At 42.4% G+C, this 23,682-nt stretch overlaps 1 protein-coding gene across 4 annotated transcripts; it reads right to left on the bottom strand.

Annotated features, from left to right (window-relative positions):
• Positions 1-1,240: 1,240 nt before the first annotated feature.
• SLC17A2 (solute carrier family 17 member 2) lies at positions 1,241-22,184 on the bottom strand. 4 transcript variants are annotated; one of them, XR_014311886.1, is made up of 14 exons: positions 22,014-22,181; positions 21,115-21,188; positions 18,520-18,626; positions 16,817-17,028; positions 14,484-14,717; positions 14,315-14,402; positions 12,385-12,471; positions 10,798-10,916; positions 10,515-10,676; positions 9,884-10,016; positions 9,647-9,794; positions 8,776-8,866; positions 4,588-7,147; positions 1,241-3,159 (listed from the first exon to the last, which is right to left on the bottom strand). XR_014311886.1 is itself a non-coding variant. In XM_082731001.1 (12 exons), the coding sequence occupies exons 2-12, from the start codon at positions 18,545-18,547 to the stop codon at positions 7,013-7,015; spliced, it is 1,437 nt and encodes a 478-aa protein (XP_082587127.1). In that variant the 5' UTR covers positions 18,548-18,626; positions 22,014-22,181; the 3' UTR covers positions 4,352-7,012. The 4 variants fall into 4 exon arrangements, 2 of the variants coding, with proteins under 2 accessions (XP_082587127.1, XP_082587128.1); XR_014311887.1 differs by lacking the exon at positions 21,115-21,188 and having other exon boundaries at positions 1,243-3,159; XM_082731001.1 differs by lacking the exons at positions 1,241-3,159; positions 21,115-21,188 and having other exon boundaries at positions 4,352-7,147.
• Between the last annotated feature and the right edge of the window lie 1,498 nt (positions 22,185-23,682).

Below are 23,682 nucleotides of genomic sequence, written 5' to 3' on the forward strand. Positions count from 1 at the left end.
ACACAGAAAGCAGCAACCCGAAGATGAAGGCTAATCTTGAGAAGGAACTCAAATTACTGTTGAACTCAAAAATATTGATAATAATTGACTTTGAAGAAACAGATGAATAGTGATGATATTTCCATGAAAGAAAGAGTTTCTCAATTTCATAGTCTCTTACAGATAGTTTTCTAGGTCACTAATCTGAATCTGTTTGACACATTTTGGTTCTTCCCTATATCTGTGCGTGAAGCCAAAGACCCATTTATGTCCAGCCTTGGAATGGCAGTATCTACATGTCCCACACAATGAAATGACTAAGCAGTCATTCCTCAGGATTGCTTCTAAGAACCCCAATAAAATTTAAAGCTCCAGATGCCGAATTGGCTTTTTCAAGCTCCTGGGAAATAAGAGGGTAACATGGTCGTAAGTAAGGATACTGGGCACCAATTTCAATGATGCTCAGCCTCTCTGCTTCACTGAAACATCTGTGTCTGTGGCACCCAATTTCTCCACTGGGTTCCCAGGAACTGGAACTAAAAGTGAAGTTGGATCCTTGGACCATTGGGGATGACTCACACTTAAAACGAGGGGGCACTTTCTGGAACTGTAAAGTCCCATATCAACAGGGAGACGTTACTCCCTTGCTTTCAGAAAAGTAACTAGATATGACCACTTGGAAAGTGATTTCAACACAAACTGGAAGCCATTACATTCTGGTTGGGGATGTCCATGCACTCAGCAACCTCAGCATACTCATTAACATAAATTAATTATTATGTAAACTGACATCACTTGGGGCAGATCTCAGGTCCTAAGAATTGTGGTGGCATCCAGAGTAGCAAGGGGCAGTTCTGAAGAAGAAACCATCGTCACTTCATTTTGGTGAACAGCTGTCTTACTAGAACTAGTTCTCTTCCACAGTAATTAAAAAGAAAACAAAATAGATTTCATATGAACCTATTCTGAGATTTCTTACCCCTTCTTTCTAGTATTGCAGCTTTATATTGGGGAATTATCTTTTCCCCATTGTGTAAGAACATATTGTGATGGTGAATCATGGTATTCTGGTTATGGTCTCGGGGTCCTGGGATCGAGCCCCGCATCGAGCTCTCTGCTCAGCAGGGAGCCTGCATCCCTTCCTCTCTCTCTCTGCCTGCCTCTCTGCCTACTTGTGATCTCTGTCTGTCAAATAAACAAAAAAATATTTTTTAAAAAAAGACCTTTTATAGAAAGGAGACCTTTTATGTGTACCACATAAAAGAATTAAAACTTTAGCTATCCTCTTAAACATTTTTAACTGGACATCTAATACTTTTCATCAAAAACATAAATGAAGTTGTTTTCTAAATAAAACATTAAACATTTTATAAGATGAAATAAGAGGAGAAATGATTATAATTAAGCATTTCATGACATGGTTTGATTTTAACAGCGGTTTGAACCACCTTATTATAAATTTCATACCAAATCTAGAAGTAACCACGTAACTTTTTATCTGAGAATTTTATCAAATACATCTTGAACCTGGAAAAATATCCTAGCTTTACTTCAAAGAATTGGTTCCCTAACCTGCCCTGTTGCTCCGAATTCAGAACATTCCAACCCTGGTCAACCTTCACCTATAATAAAATACACACAACAGGCAAGGAAAGGCAGGAAACCCAAGAGTTAGGTGAATGTATTAATCATTAACAGGTAATACTTGGAATTATCCCTTTGCTCACAAGCAGGAGGTATTTACACTGTAGGCATTGGCTCACAATAAGGTGTGGATGCCTTTCTTTTTTTTTTAAATGGGAAGAGGAATAGTGTGGACGTCAGCATATTTTCAGGCAATTTTAAGAAATAATTTGGAGAAGAATCAATGAAACAAGATGGAATTGGGAGGGAGACAAACCATAAGTGACTCTTAATCTCACAAAACAAACTGAGGGTTGCTGGGGGGAGGGGGGTTGGGAGAAGGGGGTGGGATTATGGACATTGGGGAGGGTATGTGCTTTGGTGAGTGCTGTGAAGTGTGTAAACCTGGTGATTCACAGACCTGTACCCCTAGGGATAAAAATATATGTTTATAAAAAATAAAAAATTAAAAAATAAAGAAATAATTTGGAACTTATATAAAGAGAACCTATACGGAACTTATATAAAGAGAACTAATGTGAAGAGCTTGGGAAATGCGTCAATGTGATTCCAACATGGAGAAGACAAAGTAAAAGATCCAAGGATGACATCAGCGGAAACTGGAAGATAGATAACAAGGTTTTAGGATACGGATAAATAGATGAGGGATTCTTGACAAATAGAGAAGAATCATTAGCTTTTTAAAAAATTGAAGGAAATTCCAAGACCAATAGCCCAAAAGCAAATTACTCATGATATTCAAGGCAACATCAAATTGAAAGTGATTCACACCTTGGACATCTTGGTGAAAGTATGGCACTTCAGGGAAAAGAGTGAACCCTATCACACCTACCTACATACACCTGTCCTACAAAAATTAGTTGTCTGACCAGATTTCCTTATTGCATTAGCTACCAGAAGAGACTCACAAGAAGTCAATATGGAGCAGAAAGTTTTGTGAAATGAAATTTATCCTGGCTAACTTAATATTTTACTGTATTGAGCTCCATAATGATAGTGTGTCATATTAAGAAAGAAACTCTCTGCTATTTTGGGACTCAGGGGATTATCCAAGTATTTTTCCAAAATAATCTCTATTGAACTATTTTGAGAAGAAGAAGGGGGAAGGAGGGTGGTCATAGGAAAAAAGTCAGTGGCCAGAACTAGGCTAAGGAAAACATGAGAAGTGCTCAGGGTATGACAATGAAGGGGTGCTCACTCTCCTGGGCCAATTCTGTGCTTGCTCAAGCCTCAGAAAGACTGTCGCCTTAGATGCTGCTCCTTGGGCACCTGGCCTGCCTCACCCTAGGGGAATTGAATTACATCCAAATCACAGTGACGATTACAATACTTAACAGAATGTAATCCTGGTATGGAAAGGACAGAATGCAACACTAATACATTAACTGTCACATGTTTAGAGCACAAATTCAGAGAATAGTAATGTAACCAAGGAGACTGAACTTGGGTGAGATGTCCAGGTGTCTCAGAGGCCAGTTTCCTCAGGCATATATGGCAGGAGTTGACAGATGCTTGTTTTACTCCATGAGTTATTACCTTAAGAAATAAAACATTAAGAAAACAATGAATCTAGGGCTCAACACAGAAAAATGTAAGTGTTCCTACAAAGGCAGACTTAGAGGAAAAGTCTTTGGAGGCTTAAGTTCTCTCCATGATTAAATAAAGGTAGATGAAAATAAATGAACTAAATATTCAAAACAAAACTTATGAGATGTAAAACAAGGAAATAGGAAGAAAGATGATGTAAGGTAAAGTGAATAGATTCTAAAATAAAAGGACAACTATCTTTGGGGCACCTGGGTGGCTCAGTTGGTTAAGCTCCCCACCCTTGATTTTGGCTCAGGGTCATGAGATCAAGTCCCTTGTCAGGCTCCACACTCAGTGGGAAGTCTGCTTGAGATTCTCTCTCCCTCTCCCTCTGCCCCCTCCCCTATAAATAATAAATAAATAAGTCTTTTTAAAAAAGAGAGACAACTATCTTTAAAATGAATATATAACTAAGTGGTATAATGAAGAAGCAGAAAGAAAGCACCCACACCTCATGTCAGAGTCCCAAAGAAGCTCACCCCTCAGAAACAGAAAAAATGAAATATTATTAAAAGGATAATTTGATAAAGCATTGCAATATCTTGCAAATATGTTTTCAATTATGTATAAAATGAATGATCCTCCAACATAACATAAATTGTCAAAACTGATGGAAGAAATACATAGAACCCCTTCACTGGCTCATAACCATGAAGGAAATTGAGAGTTATGCCAAGAGTCTCCTCACAATGGCTTTTAGCTTACATAGTTTTACAGGCAATGCTTTCAGGCCCTCAGATAATAAAAGCAAGAATACAATTTCTAAAAAATAAAAGTTGTATCTATAAAGTAAAAAAAAAAAAAGAATACAATTTCTATCCTATTTTTTTCAGATTATTGGGCACTAAAGAGTTTCTCATTCTTTTCTTGAGATCAGCATAAGCTTCATATCGAGACATTCAGAGCCAATGTCATATACCAATAGGGCAGCCATGTCCTAAACAAACTATTAGTGAATCAAATCTGATGGTATTAAAAGAATACTCAAGGTATACTTTGCTCAACATGAAGAAATGTATTCATATAATTCATACTATTTACGTCAAAAGAGAAAAAGCATTTCATATCATTGTTAGATAGATGCTGATAAACTATTTGAGTGTGAAGTATTATTTGAGTGTGAATTTGAATGTGAATAGTGATTTAATTCACATGACTTAATGTTATAAAAAGCTCTTTAGGGAAGGGGTTTGGCTAGAGATGCTTCCAATCAACTCACAACTGTACCCATTCTGAGCCCCTGCGAAATGTAAATGGTAACCCTTCTTCAAACCATCAGATGGGGAACAGTAACTACAGAGCCCCTGACCCAGACATGATGTCTGCCAGGAATCAGTCATAGCAGCTGCTCTGGACGTGCAGAACCATTGTTTTTACCTCCGAGGCAATGGATGCTTCCAGGGACTCGCGTGGGGAGCCTGAGCTCATTCCTGTTGCTGTTTGGCAACTTAGACTGTGATCCAAAAGCTGACAGCATCAATTCTCCAGCTCCCTTTCCTTCTGCTCTGGTGCTGGACAGTTCCATGGAAGAGGAGGAAAGGGACAGCCAGGAAGAACGTCAAAGTGGCTCCTTCCTGCCTGCTCCATTGATCAAACCTAAGCCCAAGACATAAGAGAGGCTTTGAGATGAATGAAACATTGGATGTGCTTTAAGTAAATGTTTTCGTTTTTACCCACATATATGTACTATGGGCCTGGCACCCAAGTCGCAGGAGATACCAGCACCCGAAGAGCCTCCATTACAATCCCCAGCCCGTCACTGCAGCCACCCCCACCCGAGGGGTAAGTCCTGACTTGATTTTTAAGAGGATAAACTAATTTTGTCTGTTTTGAAAATCTTTACTTAAGTGTTTGAAAGAAGATATTGTTGGTCTTCTTTCATTCCTGCGTCTGTGAGATCCATCCATGTTGCGCTCTCCTTACTCGCCTTGATGTGTGAAGAGAACGTTAGCGATTTACTCATTCTTCTCTTGGCAGACAGTCGGATTGTTTCCTGCTGGGATACTCCGAACGTCGTTGCACATCTTGTTCTGAATGTGCAGGGAGGTTTCTAAGGAACAGGTCTATACTGCAATGTCTACATTGGGCTTTAGGGGACAGTGCCAAGAGGCTTCCAGAGGTTCTAATTCACACTCATACGCAGTGGGCGAGAGTTTCAGTCACTCCACACCCTTGCCAATCTTTGTTTTCGTCTTTTCTCACTTTCTCTTTCCATTCTGTTGAAGTGCGTGGTGCCATCCCACGGAGGTTTCCATTTTCATTTCCGTAACGTCTAGTGACGTTGACCAGCGTTTTCATCTTTAGGCCACTTAGAATTTCTCTTTCATGAAGTCTCTCTTCAAGACCTTGGCCCATATTTCTGTGGGGTTGTCTGCCATTTTTTATTATTTTTTTATTATTTTATTTTTATTCTTTTTTATTCTTTTTTTAATTTGCCCATCCATTATCTGACTCCTCTTTTTCTCTTCTTTTTGTTTTCTGCAAACTCCCCTTCTTCTCTATGTTGTAAAATACCCAGAGACAGAGAGAGTTTTCTCATCTTAGCATCATCCTCAGAGCCTGGCTATCTGTTTTCTTTGAAACACCTATTTAATAATACCTGTTGATTTGTGTCAGGAGGTTCTCTTCATGTGCTAGGTTAGCCCAAATTTCCATTCCTGTGGTTCTGTGGGGCTTTTAGAGATGGCGGGAATTTCTCTTCTAGAACAGTTGCAGCAAAACTGGCGTCAGCTCTGTGTATGAACCAGCTCTCACAGCCTGGAGGATGCGTCTTAAGAGGTAGGAACCCCAATTATTTCCTGCTGGAGACAATGATGACTATTTGAGTCCTGGGAAATTAGAAAGAAAGTCAAACAATCTTTTTCAATCTTGAAAAAGGAACTTCTCTGGTATGTGAGTGATTGTACAGTTTCTTCCATCTTGTCATACCTTCAGTATTCTTCTCCTTATAAATCATGATTTCATTTGAAAGCGCCTCTGTTGTCTCCCTTCAATTTTCATGACATGGTCCAAACTATCTCCATGTACCTTCTGGAAGTGCCCATCTTGCCTCCACTTGAGCCTTTCAATTCTGTCTTTTCTCTCCTTTGATTTCTAGTTAACCTCATCCGTTTAATCTCTGCCTGGTCATTTCCCAGTCATTGATCCCCGGAACCTAGCTAAGGATAAGTAGGTATCTGTTTCGCCTGATGGAAATAATCCTGATCTAAATAACTTGAAAATGGTCTATTTAATTTTAGCATGTGAATTTTAATAGAATTGAGCCACATAAATAAACATCCATGTTTCACATATTGCATACAAATAATAAAAAAGTTAATCCCATGGGTTACAGCCTTAAATTTCTGTTCCATTCTGAGCTCTATACTGTATGACTACAGCTCCCAGCAGGTCTTCTCTGTGTCCATAATCACCCCTATGAAGGGACTTATCCGTGATTATTTTCACATAGATTTTTTATTCAGCCAGTACTTTCCAAAGAGGAGACTTCAAAGTCAACAGGAATTGACGTTTCCAGTGTGTCCAGCAGCTGTCGACCCTGGCTGCATGCTAGAAAGCCCGCGCATGTCTGAGGACCTGGGGCCCCTTAGGCTCTCCCACAGACCAGTTCATTTGGAGTCTTGGCGGGCGGCCCCGTCCTCCATGTGGTTTAGACACTCCCCAGCGGGATCCAGCACGCAGCCAGAGTTGAGAACCACTGAGCCTATGGCCAAGAATATGAAGAATGACGATTCGTAAAAAACGTCACTAAAGTTAGTGGTCAGCACTGCATTCTGGTTTGCGGGTCAGTATCAGAGGCGCCTCAGAGGCGGGTGAGGGTCTTCTCTCTGGCCCAGTCCTGGATTTCTACTTGTCCAAATGTGATGTAAAAAAACATGCCAAACATGTTGACAGCAGCAGACAGGAAGAAGACATTCCTCCACCCAGACACAGAATCCTGGAGATGGAAAACACAGAATTATCAGTCTCATGGCTCCTTCCCCCACCAGCTCTAGAAATCCTCCATATTGTGCATTGCAAAACTGATCTCCAAGTATAGCAGGAGTGATCTGCATAGCCACTTAATACCTTAAGTTACCAAAGAAGGTTTTATGAAATTATTGGAGACAGAACGACTCTAAAATGAACAGTGGGCTCTGGGTTGAGATGAATTTTTCCTTTCTTTTCTTTCTTTCTTTCTTCTTCTTCTTTTTTTTTACAACAATTTTTGGTATTTATTTGAGAGAGAGAGAATGAGAGAGAGAGAGAAAGCACAAGAGGATCAGAAGGAGAAGCAGACTCCCTGCTGAGCAGGGAGCCACATGTGGGCCTTGATCCTCGGACCCTGGGATCATGATCTGAGCTAAAGGCAGGCGCTTAACCAACTGAGCCACCCAGGTGCCTGAGATGCATTTTTCTTTAAACCAAAATAAATTAACCTATACTAATGTCTTCCTAGAAATCTGGATCTCAACATTCATAAAAATATCACATTACTCATTTAAAATTATACCCAAAGTGACGTTTTTAAGATCTCATTCCTGTGTTCTTTCTATTTAGTTTTGGTTTTGGTTGTTGACATCGGGTGTTGACATCAACACCCCTTAGCCGGACATCTCAATACAATGTGTGTCGTATTTGGGCAGAATGACCCTCCTCACCGAGCCCTGGTAAGTCAGAGTTCATTTCTGGCATTAGAGTCACAGTGGATTCCTAACAGTTTGGTCAAAAATGAACCTGGAAACTAGATCACAGAGAGATTTGTTAAAAATGAAACAAAACTTTTTTGTAAGTTGGGACGCCTGGGTGGCTCCAGTCGGTTAAGGGTCCAACTCTTGATTACAGCTCAGGTCGTGATCTCAGGGTGGTGAGATTGAGCCCTGTGGTGGACTCCGTGCTGGGCGTGGAGTTTGGTTAAGATTCTCTCCCTCTTTCTCTTCCCCTGCCCTCCCTCCTCTGCCCCTGTTCTCTCGCTCTAAAAAAGTAAGTTAACTCTTGTAAGTTAACTCTTGTCATCTGGCCATCCTAGCCTGGCTCTGCTTTTTCTTCTGTTCTCGCAGCCCACACTTCACACTGGGTGAACACGTGCCCACAGCCATGCTCTTGTTACCATGACCTCAGCCCCCTTTTATTTAAATTGGACTTCAACGCTTTATGCTTCCATCGTGTAATTGTTTATTTAGAATTAATCTGAACAGACTCTTCATAACCTTTCCCTTCTGCTCCTCTGTCTTTATCTCTTACCATCCCTTGACACGTATCATTCACTCTGGTCCTAACCCAGAACACTTTCATGCTTTTCTTCCTCCAGGAGCTCATCTGTGCTGTTTTCTCTACCTGAACCACTCATTTTCATCCACCTAGCATCCGTTCATTTTTAGAAGTTCAACCTGTATTTTCTTTCCCTGGGCAACCTGACTTAACAGACTGCCATTTTGAGTCCCCTGTGAAGAGAGGGACCGCGATGACACCTGCGCTTGCTGTCTCTGTCAGACCACACCGTCCTGGAGAGCAGGGGCCCCGCCGTGAGTCTCCAGGGCCTCAAAGAACACCTGCCACTTGCAGCTGATCAAGAAACTGGCCAACCTGACTGATGAGGAATCCAGTGGCAGTGGAGGAGATAATTCCTGCGATGAGACCGAATCCCCTTGAGATTCCCATGAGGAAGCTTGCATACCTGTGGGCCAAAGATTTTACAAATGATTTTATGTACACAGCTGTCTGAGGCTTCTTAGAAGCTCAACTTTAATGTAAGTCAATTTGCCTAATGATGTTTCCTTTACCTAAAGACTTTCAGGGGAATGTCTGTTTGCAAATCCTGAAATCACCTCTCCGTCAAATCAACAACCAGGGGCCATTTCAGTCTCCAGGATCCCAGGATCTACCCGCCACCCCCTCCTGAGGCCGCTCAGCAAGGCGAATGGTGAATGCAGCGCCCAGGACAGCATTCTGGACAAACTGGCTGGGTCTGAAGACTGGCTCTGCCTTTGTGTGACCTCAGGCTTGTCCCTTCACCTTGGAGTGACTCAGTCTTCTCCTCTTTAGAGCGAGGATAACAATCAGGCCGACCTCATGCAGTTGTGGGGAGTAGATGTGTTGATATTTGTCTATCAAACAGGGCTTGGCTCACAGCAAGAGCATACATATCATACATATGATGTTACCAATACTCTGAAAGCTTTTCTGAAACACATGTGTCGGCCCTTTCCCAGAGCACACACTTCCATCTCTGGTGGGGAGCCTTGGAAAGCTTTTCATCTAAATGATTACTGGCCAAGAGTAGGAACTATTGTTCTGAAACTGCCCTGATAGGTCATGGCCAGGTCTTGATGTTTCTAATTTTTTGTCATTATTGTGCTATCGTTTTGTGCATGCCCTAGCATGAGGGAGTCGCAAGAAGGGGCCTAACACCTCCAGAAGACCCTGGGTGGGGGGTAGGGATGGGTAGAGGTCTTACCTAGGGGCGACATCTAAGGTGTTGATGATGAACCCTGAATCACACAGGTTGCTGGTCCCAGGAATGAGTATCAGCAAAATAATGGTTGTCACATAACTGGAAGCCACAAAGGGCAAGGCCACGGCACATAGCGATGGAAGGAGGAGCCCTGGGCAATGAGATGCACCATTAGGACCTCTCTCAGACCATGTGTGGGGAAATGGGGTTTGTTAACCAAGCCCGTGCACTTATCCTTACCTAGGGATGAAAAGAGTTTTCGCACAGTGATTAATCTGAGAAGGTTCCTGGACAGAAGGAAATCTGCCAACTGGCCTCCTAGAATCGTACAGCTTGAAGCAGCGATGAAAGGCAGGGAGGACAGAACCCCACTCTGAAGGAAGGAAACACACACAATGAGTGTGGACATGTAGACGGCCCCAGTGTTTATCAGCTCCCCAGGCGACGGTTAACCCGCACTCTGGACATCCTGAGTTGTTTTTTGGAAGTCAGCAGCCTTTTCCACAGAAGAGGACTGCCTCAGGGCAGAGGGCTGGTTGCATGGCAGTACACTGGGCTCCAGAGAGAGTGATAGTAAGCTCTAAAGGACACTGAAGAGACGGCTGGTGTTGCGAAGTCCCTCAGTGGCTGAGGACACAGCTCCTGCAACTGCTCTGTCACTCAGTGGTTGTGCGATCCAAGGCACATCTGCTGACCTCTCCATGTCCCCAGGTCCGTGCCTGGGCAATAGGAATCATTACACACCTCCCTCAAGGTCATTGTGAAGGTCAAATGAGTTGTTCTGTGCAAGGCCAGAGTGCAGTAGGCAGCATGGAACTCTTTCTCCTTATCGCGGTTACTGTTTTCGTAGATGTACTGCAAGGATACTTACGTCTCTGATGTTCACGTGGAGCACAGAGCTGATGTAGGTCGGCAGGTATGTTATGATGATGGTGCATAACCAGAAATGGCTGAAAAACCCCGTGAAAATGGCCCAAAGTGGTAGGCATCTGACCATAGCCTTTATGGGGACAGATCGTCTGGGAGAGCTGGACTGAAAGGAAAGATCTAATCAACATGGCGTTGGAACAGGTGTGAGGAGGCCTCTCCCAGGAGCCCCACACCATGCCCTAGAGGCCTCCACATGGTCCACAGGTAGAAGGGATGCACTGTACCTGTTGAGCCAGTGAGGCGACGATGTAGTCCTTTTCCTGGACACTTATGCATGGGTGGTGCATGGGGTCATCATAAATCACTGTGAACCACAGGAGACAGCAGACACAGCCAATGCTACCTGGGAAGCCAGGACCCTGTTAATTTTCGGGTAGATCTGTGTGCTGGGGAAGGGAGGTTCCTCCGATGTGGCCCACATCCCCTTCAAAGCATACCTATCGATTCATGGTTATTCCACCAGGAGCTAAACGTGTCCGCTTCTTTATTTCAATTCTTTTACAAATCTCCATTTTTAAAAAAGATTTATTTATTTGAGTGAGAGAGAGAAAGAGAGAGAGAGACAGCAGGAGCGAGAGAGGCAGAGAGAGAGGGAGATAGAATCTGAAGTGGACTCCCTGCTGAGCACAGAGCCCAATGCAAGGCTCGATCCCAGGACCCTGAGATCATGACCTGAGCCAAATCCAAGAATTGGAAACTTAACTGACTGCAACACCCAGGTGCCCCTACAAATCTCCTTTTAAAAGCTCTCCAGAGACCACCTTGCAAATATGGAGTTGCATTTGGCAATGTCAGAGCCCTCTGGAGAGAACCTGAGCACGAACGTACCATTGCCTAGCTGGTTAATTACTCTTAGGACCCCAATGGTTATAGAGTTAAGTCATTAGCAGCTATTTCTTATTAACCTCAGTATTGTCTTATTTTGGAAGATCTGAGTAGTCAGGATTGGGGAACACAGTAGTCATACATACATGAGATGACCTGCCAGAAAGTCAGTGTGGCAAGGCAAAATTTTCGGCACATTTGCAAAAGATAGTGTTCTTTCTATTCAAACAATATGCTCACTATGGATTTCCAGAAGAAATATTTCTTGACAGTACCTGATTAACACGTGTGAATCCAAGTGACCTGGGATTAACATCATTAAGGAGAGAGCCATACAAGCCAGAACCATATTGAATGACATCATTTGGTTATAACAACAGAACAGAAATGTGTCTCATTGCTAAGATCTGTCATTTGAAGATGGTTAAAGACTCCATTTGATGGGATAAGCCCTGGAAGTTTCCCTAGGGAAGGATTTTTTTTTTTTTTTTAAGTAGGTCCCACAACCAGCGTGGAGCCCATTGTGGGGCTCAAACTCACGACTATGAGGTCAAGATCTGAGCCAAGAACAAGAGTCAGACAATTAACTGACTGAACCATCCAGGCCCCCCAGGAAGATTAGCCTGGTAGAACATAGATTAAGGGAATCTTGGCAGAAATAATAATTACAGTAAAATATGAAGACACATTTAAAGTGTGTTCCACCAACTTTTGGGGACACTGATATTTTAACCACAAGGCAACTAGACCTGGCACTTCAGACATGGTGGCGGAGAGTCTACAGAAGACGCCTGGGGTGGGATGGGGAGGGGCACTCCCAGTTCCTCAGAAGTCAGCACAGGGAGTCATTCCCTAGACTGGAGAGTAAGGGAGCCACCAATCTTCAGCATTCTCTCTTCTCTGAGCATAGGTGACAGGTAACATGGGCATCCAACCAGAAATGGCTGGCCAACAGAGGGCTTGGGATTGAGGGGAAAATGACTCACCAAAGATGTAGAAGATAAAAGGCCAACCCAAGGCCTGTGAGATTAGTCCCCCAACGCAAAGGATGATGAAGGACCCAAATGCTGCCCCTAAAGAGAAGAGGGACAAAAAGGCACATATGAATACAGCAAAGGGCTGAGACTGAGTGGCCTCCCGGACATTGTCCCTACAGAGTGTTACTGAGTGAGGAGAGTCTCTCTTCCTGCTCCCACATCTCCCCCGATAATGATGTCATGTGAAGTACTTGGAATTGGTAAATAATGGTAATGGTAAATAATGGTATGCCTCCTGACACTTCAAGAGCTCCTTAACCCCAAGGAGCCCAGTTCAAATCTTTTAGTTTGTCATAGAAACTCTGCTCAGTCATAGCCCACCAGTATTTCCTTAGAATCAGAGTTGCGTTCTGGCAGGGCACAATGTGAGATTGAGGACAGGAAGGAAAAGTCTTACACGGATGAATAAGATATTGTTCGTGACCTCAAGGAGCCTTCAGTCCACTTGGGGAGAAAAAAGCATGAGCCAAATTCACTGTTATAAATATAATCTAGTGTAGACCTTGGAGTTTGAACATACTTTACAGAGACCTATAAGAAGAAATGCATTTTACACGGTGACATAATACACACACAAATACATACACATACAGAAACCTCAGACAAAAGTTTCATGAATCAATACTTAGACTCACCATGTGCAATGTACTCCAACATGTTTTATTCTATTCAGTTTTGTTTTTAAATACTTTTTTTTTTGACCCACTACATTAATTTTATGGCCCCCAAATGGGTCCCCATCTGTACTTTGGGTGGGGGAAAGGATGTGGAATAGTGTCTTGTGGATGAGCACATGGGGAGGGTGTAAAAGCTGATGACGAGACTTACAAATTGTTTACATGAGCTAAGAAGAAGCCAGGAGTAGAGGACCTTCCAGGAAAATGTGCCAGAGAGAAGTTATGTGCCGATTGTAGGTGACAAGAGCCTTGCTTTCAGAGGGATGCCGAGTGGAAAAGCAGGCTGGGACCATATGGCAGCTGATCTTTGTATCCACACCATAAGGAGTTGGGTTTCTATCCACAGGCATGGAGGAATGCAACTCGAAGCCCGAGCAAGTGAGCAAATGTGTCTTATCTGTGCTTAAGGGAGGTAACTTGGCTTTGATGGAGAGAGAAGTCTGCAGGGGACAGAGATGGAGGAGGGAGAAGAGTTGCTGAGAGTGACGGGGTTTAGGAATCTGGGTGTGATGTAGGTCGGCAGGTATGTTATGATGATGGTGCATAACCAGGTTCTGGAGCCGATGGCCAAGAAAGAATTATTGAGCTGTCTTTGGTGCAAAATGGTGGTTTTATTGAAGCGTGCGGACAGGACCTGTGGGCAGGGTTGTGCCCCAGGGTTGTGGGGTGGTAACTATAGACTATGGGGAGGTTTTCCAAAAGAACTTTCGTACACTTAAGAGGACCTGCAAGATATGGGAGGCCTTGCCATTGTCAAGTTAAGGTAGTTTTTCTCCTCAACTAAGGCCTTAACTTTAAGATATCTGGAGGCTTCCTGGAAGAGTATCACACATATCCCACCCAGGAGTGGGAGGGGGGAGTTGCAGGGTGTCAGCCTGCGCTTTGTCCTCAGCTGGACTTCTGCTTCCTCATTGAGAGCATTCATGGATAGAGAAGACAGGACAATTGCAAAGGAAGGAGCCGGAATGCAGGTATGTTGCTTTAGAGTAAAAATGTGTAGGATGCAGCCATACATTGGAGCTGGGAATGAGAGGCTTGAGGGAACCTCACTTCCACAAGCATACACTTTCAGTGCTACCAGCTGGGGGAAATGGCAGTGAAGAAGTCACTGAGTCCTTGGTGTGATCTGATCACACGGCCTGGAGAGGCAGACAGTAGGGCGAGTGAGATCACAAGGCTGTCATCCACACACGCGTCCTTACCTGAGCCTGCAATGCTGGTGAGCTTACTTCGTTCAAGTGGGGGAGCCCACTTGGCCCAAATTGTAAACTGACCTGTCCATGCCATTCCCTGAAAGGAAAATCATTAAGACCTGTGATCTTGAGTAGAAATCTGGCACCTTTGTCCCACTCAGAGAAAGTAGCTGGATACCTGTGCCATGCCCTGGATTGTCCGAATCACGATAACCAAAATCACTCCGAAGTCAGCAGCCAATGGCGTAAACAGGGTGAGAAGGGAGGAGATCAGCAGCCCAGCACCGAGCATCTGTTTCGCTCCCAGGATCCCTGCTAAATAGCCACTTGGGATCAGAGTCACTATTATCCCATAGCTGATGGAGCTAAAGATGATACCCTGAGTCTCTGGGCTCCATTCATACACAGAGGCCTGGTGGGGGGTAGGGAGGAAGAAAGAAAATTATTTGCTAAGAAATTCTGTTATGAAAATCTACTTTAAAAACAGTGCTGCTTGGGGTTGGTGGTATTCTAGTATAAAAATCCATTTTTCTATATTTTTTTGTTTTTTGTTTTTGCTTTTTTAATTTATTTTCTTAAATTTTTAAAATTTAAATTCAATTTAACTAACAAATTGTGTATTACTAATTTCAGAGATAATTTAGTGATTCATCAGTTGTATTTTTCACCTAATACGTATCCCACTTCTTCCAAACAAACAACCAATTATACCCCTAATCTGCTCCTTTCTGAGAGGAGTAAAAACAAAAAAATGAAGAAGGAAAGAGATAAAGAAATGAAGGCATGGTAGGAAGCTATTAGATGAAATAAAGCCATTGAAAGATATTTCATCTGAGAAAGAGCTTCCTTTAACTATTTGCTTCTGAGAAAAGTTGGGTGACATGTTGACTCTCATTTCAAAAATTAAAAAAACACAATTGAACTTCATCAAAATCAGTCCTTAAAATCAAGTTTAAGAATTATGGTCTGCCTTGGCAGAGATGATTTCCTAAAACACGTATTGCATATTAGTAAGATCACATTCTTCTCATGAAGTAAGCCAATAAATAATTTTTGGTAGCCTACTAGATATGTGACATCATGCTATAAATTGTAGTAAAGAAGCAAAAATATAGATAGATAATATGAACTATTTTTATTCATTTATAATAACTACAAATAATGTAAGATATAGGATTCTGGTCAGAATTCAAATTTGAGGGGCACCTGGGTGGCTCTATCTTTAGGCATCTGGGATCGAGCCCCACATCTGGCTCCCTGCTCCATGGGAAGCCTGCTTCTCCCTCTCCCACTTCCCCTGCTTGTATTCCCTCTCTCACTGTCTCTCTGTCAAATAAATAAATAAAATCTTTAAAAAAAAAAAAAAGAATTCAAATTTGAGGATAAACATCAGTAAAATAGGGACTCTGAGAAGAGGGAAGAACAATTTGCAATGATCCCGGGGAGGAAGCAATACTTGAACCATCCTTTGAAGAATGACGATGATTTGTACAAAGAGAAGTAAGAAAATTCATTTTTATTGAAGAGGAAAAGTGAATTTGTAGCATTTGAAATGAAACCAAGTGATGAGAAAATAACCAGGACTCTGAATTGCCCAGAGCCTGGGCCACCGATAGATCTGAGGGTGATCTGAGGGTGATAGATCTGAGGGTGATGAGAAGTGGGGCCAGATTTTGGAGGAGCGCAGCACATCGAGAGAGAATTTTGGCAACTTGAAGTTATCCCGGAATCTTGAACACAAGAATGTGAATGTGTAGGATGAATGATGGAGAAAAGACGGGAGACAGAGAGGTCATTACAGATAAGCTGGGCCCAAGGTAATAAAATCATGAAATGCAAAGGTGACATTAGGAATGTACAGTAAATAATAGTTTAAAGAAAAAATTTAAAAATAGGGTGTAATTATGATTCTCGTACAATATTGTGATAAAGATTTTATTTAACTCATGGATTATTGGAGGAATTAGTAAGATGTTACAACTGGTCCAAAGAGAAGTCAAAGACTCTTAAGCAGGAAGTAATGCTGAATTAGATTTTCAATATATAGCAAATTGGCTTATTCAGCTGCGGGGCAAGTCAGGAGAGTATCAGTTGATTTTCCACAGGACAGAATTCTTTTGCAGAGCCATGGGCAAAAATTCCTTGCATGACTATTTGTTCTAGAGAACTTACAGAGTTACAGAATGGCCCTGAGACAATGAAAGGTGCAGAGATCTACATAGAATCCCGCAGAAGGGTGTGCCAGGTTTTTCACGGAAGACACCTAGTATTCTGTTCCTTTGCAGAAGTTTTCACAATTTCTTTCTATAGTCCCCCTACTTTGTAATCATAACAATCTCAGTGAAGGATTATTTTTATCACAGAAGTAAGCAGTATCTCAAAAACAAAATGCTAGGCTTTTTGCAGTTGTTCATTGAAAATTCATACTTCTATACTTTACAGAATCAAGATCCTTCCTTTCAAACTCGGTTTTCCCTCTCAACAAAAAGCATCGTTCTCCATGATACTTACTCCTGTATTAAATTCCTTCATGGATCTGCTGGGGTTGTTGAGGGTGTCCACAAGAGGTCCTTCTGTGGAGGCATTGGACAGACCATGCTGTTGAGTGCTGTTCACCATGGCAATGATTGCAATGCTCAGACTCACACGCTGGGTTATCATCGTGAAGTTTGAGAAGTGCATGATGAGAGCCAGTCCATAGCGTAACGAACAGAACTCTGGACCTAGAGGACAATATGGAAGTACATAATGAGCATCCTGACTGAGGCCACCATCTTTCCAGTTATCCCATGGCTAAAGCTGAAAAAGATATCAAAGACCTCACTCAGCCCCACTGCCTTTTTTTCACCGAAATAATCATGACCACATACAACGTTACTTTGTAATATTCTTTAGGTGGCTGCACAATAGTCAATCTGGGATCTTACAGTCAAGTAAAGCAAATATGGTCTTTTTTTTCCCAGAGGTGTGGGGAGCAATTGGCAGCCATAGGAAAACCTAAGTAAATGTATTTGTGTCACATTGTCCCAAAATAAAGTGAATGGGGGACATGGTGGTAGAGCCAGTGACAAAACCTAGGTTACCCAGCTGTAAGTCAGAGGTCCTGTCTGTTCTGCATATTCATTCACCATAAAGCTTGGAAGTTTATACTTAGGGAATTGCAATTGAAGGAAGCTAACCAAACCTCAGGGATTCTCTTCTAAATATTTAAGATAGAATGTAAATGAGCATCTCATTTGGTCCTACTGATTCCTTCAGGTGATGCTCACTTGGAAACATTTTTGTTGTGTGCCACTAGACTCTGACTGCATAAGTGTCCAGCTTTTAAAAAAACGAATGCAGTGAACCATTTTTACTGAGTTTGTAGATGACACAGTGCTGGGTTAGTATTCAGTATGTTACAAGACAGCATATTTTCCTTAAAGATTTACTTATTTATTTGAGAGAACGAGAGAGAGGAGGGCAAAAGGCAGAGGGAGAGGGAGAGAGAAAATCCTCAAGTAGATTTCCTGCTCAGGGTAGAGCCTGACACGGGGCTCGATCTCAGTACCCTGAGATCATGACCTGAGCTGACATCAAGAGTCGGCTGCCTAACAGACTGAGCCACCCCAGTGTCTCCAAGAACACATTTTTTTAAAAAAGTCCTCACAAGGTGGAACAGTGGACCAATATTGCAAAGGTTTCCAAGTGAATGATGGATTCGATTTTTTCTGTGAACTTGGAGAACTAGAACTACAGAGAAACAAAGAGAGGACCTGTGAGTAAACAGATAAAAATATAATGAAAGAGATGATTTGTAATGGCCAAATAGGTTCACTGATAGAACTATTTTCCTGCAAAAGAATTTTTTCCATGCTACTGGAGGATTCCAAACTCTGGAAAATAGCCAGCTGCTTGGCAATATACTATAGCAGGAATTTATACATAGGTTATTTTAAAATGACTTTTTAAAGGCTTATTCTAATCTTTATGTCCCAATATTAATTGGTCATTTGGCTTGATTTCTGATAAATAACTCAGTGGGGCTCCCTAAACAAAAAAGCAACAAGTAACAGGATGAGGGGCTGGAGCTTGTCCAAAGTTCTACTCAGTCTTTGAGTCTTTCTAATGGGTGACATGAGAAAAAAAGAATTAGGAGGGGAAAGCAAGAAAAAGAACAGCCCTGGAGATGAGTACCCACTCTTTCATAAAGTAGCCTGCAAACAAGAGGTTACCTTTCCGGCTGGAAGTCTTCTTGTCCATTTGGATCCTTTGGGAAGTGGTGGCGCAGTCTGTGGACTTCCCTTTGTCTTGAATCTCTTTCACCACGACTGTGTTTTATCTATAGGATGAATAACAGTCCAAAACACAACACACAAATTACCTTTCCTGTGAGTGTGACCTTCTTTCAGCATCAAAGTTGTGATCCAACACAGCTACGTGAATGACATTTTGCCATACACGCTTCTTAGGCTAACAGAGGACTCGGTTTTTATAAGAAAATTGGGCTATAAGACTTACAACTAGTCGTTTAAGTTCTGCAACTGTCCATTCCCTCGTCTGTTTAGAAAGAATCAGCCTTTCTGAGTGGTGCCAGAAAGAACTAAATGAGAAAGTTGCAAAGCAGAGAGAACTGAGCAAAGGCGAGGAGTATTGTGGCTTGGGGTGAATCAGAGGACAGGGAAGTTAAATAAACTCAGGAGCTGAGAAAGTTCCAGAATACCCTTTCTTTTCCTTCTGACCTTGTTTCTCTCCCTTCTGGATAACGAGAATAATGCTGCACTGGATCTTCTCTGAACAGGAAGGATGACATTGCACAACACGTAGGTGTATTACATTTGAGGCTCTGAAATGTTTATTGTTGTTTTTGCTACAGGCAGTTTGTTTGTCCAGACCTAAATAGATGCCCCATGGCTAAACTAGACATGGTCAGCACCAGGAAACATGTTGGCTTTTGTCCTGCCGCGGCAGGCTTTCGAGTCTTGCTAACATCTGGATGATCTCAGGAGCCCGGTTTGGTGCTTATCACTCAGGATCTTAGCTGAAGCACAATGGAACAGACAGCTTGTTTACCTGGAGTTGGGACCACTTTCTAGCTGATTTCTCTTGTTGGGAAAGTTCTCAAGACTTGCCTAATGGAACTTCTTCGCTGTCCGTGCAACTTCTAGTATCCATACTCCACTGAAAGCTTTCCCACCAACCTCATCAGTCAATCTAAACTCTAGAGCGGAAAGATGCTCAGAGCTCCTTGGGCCCAACTGTTCATTTTACTGGTGAGAAAATTGATGTACTGGGAGTCTGAGAACTTGACACCCGGTCTCACGTTTTACTGAGCCAGCACCAGCGTTCCTGATGGCCAGACTGTTGCTTATTCTGTTAATACTACTTCCCCTTTGGGTTCCTATTTTAAGCTCAGCTTTGAACACAATAGGGTAGCTTCCTTTTGAGGTATTCTACAGGGGAATTTATATGCCTTTAAGTGGTTTTGATCATTTACTCCAGAAGGCAATTTGATGAGGAAAATACTTTCAAGCGGAGCTTGTAATATTTAAGAGAATAAAAATGACTAGTTTTTCTTGCTTTTTTGGTTAGTGGAAAGCTCTCACAAACCTGTCACTTCGGCTGTCCTTCCCCTTCCACCTGCTGCCATTCCTACCTTCGTTTTCACTATTTCACATAATATGAATTTTGCCTCAATAGTGGATCTCATTTGTTAATTTCCTTTTTCCGTCGCATGAAACAAAGAGAAATTGGGCAGACATTCCAAACTACTCTAAACTAGGGTCCTTCGGGGATGTAATAATGAAAACTATTTTCCCAAAATAATCACAGAAGCATATGAAAATGATGGGGCCTGAGTGTTATCATGACCGATACGCACTCAGAGATAGTGGGAGTCTCAGTCCAGTTGTAAATACTATTAGGGACCCTCCCATTCAGGGGTGACACTTCTAAAAACTAGCGAGTCCTAACACCAAAGCTATAAGTAAATATAGAAAAATCGAACAGACAGTAAATGAAAATTTGACCTTTTAAAAATAAGTATAGAGTTGTAGTTGATATAAAATTAATAATGTAGACAGTATGGTTTATGCAGAAGCAAAAGAGTAGTTTTTGTGTTTGTTTTTGTTTTCCTATTTGTTTCAGTCTAGAACCCACTATTTTGTTATAGTGTTCTTTTTATTGCTCTTAGATTTCCCCTAATCCCTGGCCTGTCTTGCATCATCTCTGTTAGTCGAGTCTCCCAGTTTACTCAGAGTAAATGTCACATGTCGTTGAAGAGTATGAACCCTCAGTTCAAAGGGTATCCAGGGACCAAGCTCTTCTGTCCCATTTTCAGCTGAGTAAACCTGTGCAGGTTTCATAAGCTACCAGAGCATTGGTACAGGAAACAGAAAAGAACAGGACAAAAAACAAAAATAAAAACAAAAAACAAGATATATGGGGATGATATTACTTCATGGGACAGCTGTGAGTAAGGGAAAAAGAAAAGATATTGAGACACACCTTCTAAACGTGAAGTACATGTTGTGATCTGTTCCTGATATTAACAACAGCGATCATCATCAGCACTCACCAGATGGGCGCTCGGGCCCTTGCAGGTTAATGAGTATAGACTTAGAGCAAATAAAATACATTTCTGTGGAAGCACTTTTGATTGATTGTTCAATCAGTTTCAAACATTTCCTTTGAAAAGCAGGTTCTTCTGAACTAGAATCCACAAGATGGGGAAGGAAGGGACGCATCTTGCTATGAACATCAGAGAATGTGGGAAGAAGCAATGTCTCCCAGGTTAGTAGAGCTGAGGCCCCTTTTTAGCACCTGCCTACCTTTTTGAAAGATGGGTAGTGCTGAGATAAAACCCGTTACTCCAGTAGGTCATTTATGTCATGCTGTCAATTCACTTATGAATTTAGTCGTAAAAAAAAGAAAGAAAGAAAAAAAAAATTGTATCAGGGACTGATAGTGGGTGATTCTAGAAAGCAGGGTAAGGCCCAGATCAAGTGCACCTTGGGGGACTCACAGCTGGGCTCACCAGGTCTGCACAGTGTCTGTGCTCCTTTCCTCCAAGTGACAACCTCAAAGTTATCTTCCAGGCACATACAAGCCCAACTGGACTTTGAATGAGGGACCTTCTCTGGCAAATTGGGAAAAGGAGCCTTCACGGACTTTCCACCTAGGCCTTCCCGTGAGAGCAGCATAATCCTAATCTCTCTGGGCCCTTCTCCTGAGTTGCCCAGTGAGGACACCTAAGCCAGTGAGCCCTACAAGCATACACGTATTCTTGTTTTCACTCTTATTTACGATTTCATATGCTCCTTTTCTTGAGAGACAGTTTTGAATATACATAGACATCAGAAAAGACTCATTTGCCACAGTCCCTGAGCCCACAGCTGGTTAGTTCTGACCCAGTGTTTTATCTTACAGTGAAACCCATCCAACTCATCCAGGTGTCACAGCTAATAGGGAATCTTCAGAGAAGGGATCATTGCCCCGTGTCCACTGGCACTGGTGGCCTCTCAAGCCTTGTTCGATTGAGTCCATTGAATCGATTGCATGTGTTAGAAAAGTCCCTTCTTCATCTGGAAACAGAAACCATTCCCGGGTGGGATCCTTAGTCTGCTCTTAACGTTTTCCTCTGACTTCCCCTCAAACTGTTCCCTCCCTTTAATGGATCTCTGCTTGATTAGTAATTATCCTCCGACCCAAAAAGAAGAAAAGCACTTACCTTCACCATTAAACCAGTATTTTAAGCCCTAGACTATAAGGCTCCCTGAAGAAGTTTCTATCCTTTCCTCCCTTTCCGATTATTCCAGAGTTTCACAAGGATAAATACTGAGCCATGTGGCAGTGCGACAGCATCAGGTCTGGCCCTGCATCCTCAGAGCAGGGCGCCTGGGTTTGACTCTGCTGCTTAATTTTTAACTTCATTTTCAAGTTGTCACCGATAAAATGAGTATCTCAAAAAGTGACATCATGTTTTTCTGCTTTGAACTGTGCATACAACCAAAAAAGTCAACAGGCATTTTTCCTGAAAGGAAGGTGGTGTATTGTGGATGAAAGACCAAGGCTCCCAGGGTTAGAGGGATGAGGTGAACCCCATCTTCACTTCTAGCGTTTTCTGCGGCCTTAGACAAGTTGCTCATCCTCTGTGAATTTCATTAGTGAAGCAAGGGTTATAACACCCAGCTCATGGAGTCATTATGCAAATTAAACGAAATACTCATGCTGACTGGTAGTTGGTTTTCCATAAATGAGATGTTTCCACTAAGGGGTTCTGCTAAGTTGTCTAGACTTTCCTTAAGTTTTTGGTGCCCACATTCTTATAAACTTTGACTAATCCAATATCTTTTCATGAAGCTATCCTTTGTTGGGGAACATCATCAAAACTTGTGGCCACTGACTGACCCCTAAGCTAGGCTTAGACACTCAGAGGCTCCTCGGCCTCTCCTCTGTCCCGAGAATGTGGGTCCCACTTACCTTTTCTGCTCCCAGAGGCCGCTACAAGTACATAACCTTGAGATGGTGATGTGTGTTGAGAACACCTGTAGGATATGTGGCTGAGCCCAGTAAGGGCCTCTTTATAAACTTCTAAGATTTGGAAGGGGGGTGCAGAGATCCTTTTCTGTCACGCATGATAAGGGTCATTCCCTTTGTTGTTATTAAAACAGCCACCGGCCAACCTGGAGTGGCCGTGTCTGTCATCAATCTTTTCTTGTCCTCTGAATACAGGGGCTTGTTTCCGATTAGACTCAGGATGCTCCCAAGAGGGAGATAAACCAGCACCCTACACTTCCTTCCTGTTTCTTATCTGACCCTGCCATTCTCCAATCTCTGCTTGACTCCTGATTCTTGGATTATGTCTTATTTATGAATTTTATTTTTTGGTTTGTGGTTGCTACTGGATATTTCCAGCATGACTTTGACCCTTATAAAATGAGGTGGGGGTCCCCCCTCTGTCACTTTATTAGCTTCAAACTGCCTTCATGGTGTTTCCTTGTGCGGTCGGCCTCACCATACTCCCCCAAAGAGCCTACTGGAGCCAGCACCTTAGTTTAGCTACTTCATTTTTTGGTTTTAGTTTCCTGTCATTGCCGTCATAAATTAACACGAAGTTAGTGACTTAAAACAACATGTATTTACTCTCGCAGTTCTGGAGGTCAAAAGTCCAAAATGGGTTTCACTGGGCCCCAAATCAAGGAGTCTACAGGGTCACACTCTCCCTGGAGGCTTCAGGGGGAGAAGTCATGTCCTTACCTTTTCCAGCTTCTAGAGGTCATCTGCTTTCCTTGGCTCACAGCCCCTTCCCACATTCTGAAAGGCACCAGTAAAACATCTTGAAATCTTTCTAACTCTGACCTTCCTGCCTCCCTCTTTACAAGGACTCTTATAAAGGG

The sequence above is a fragment of the Mustela nivalis genome (genome assembly GCF_964662115.1).
Source record: "Mustela nivalis genome assembly, chromosome: 5".
NCBI lineage: Eukaryota > Metazoa > Chordata > Mammalia > Carnivora > Mustelidae > Mustela > Mustela nivalis.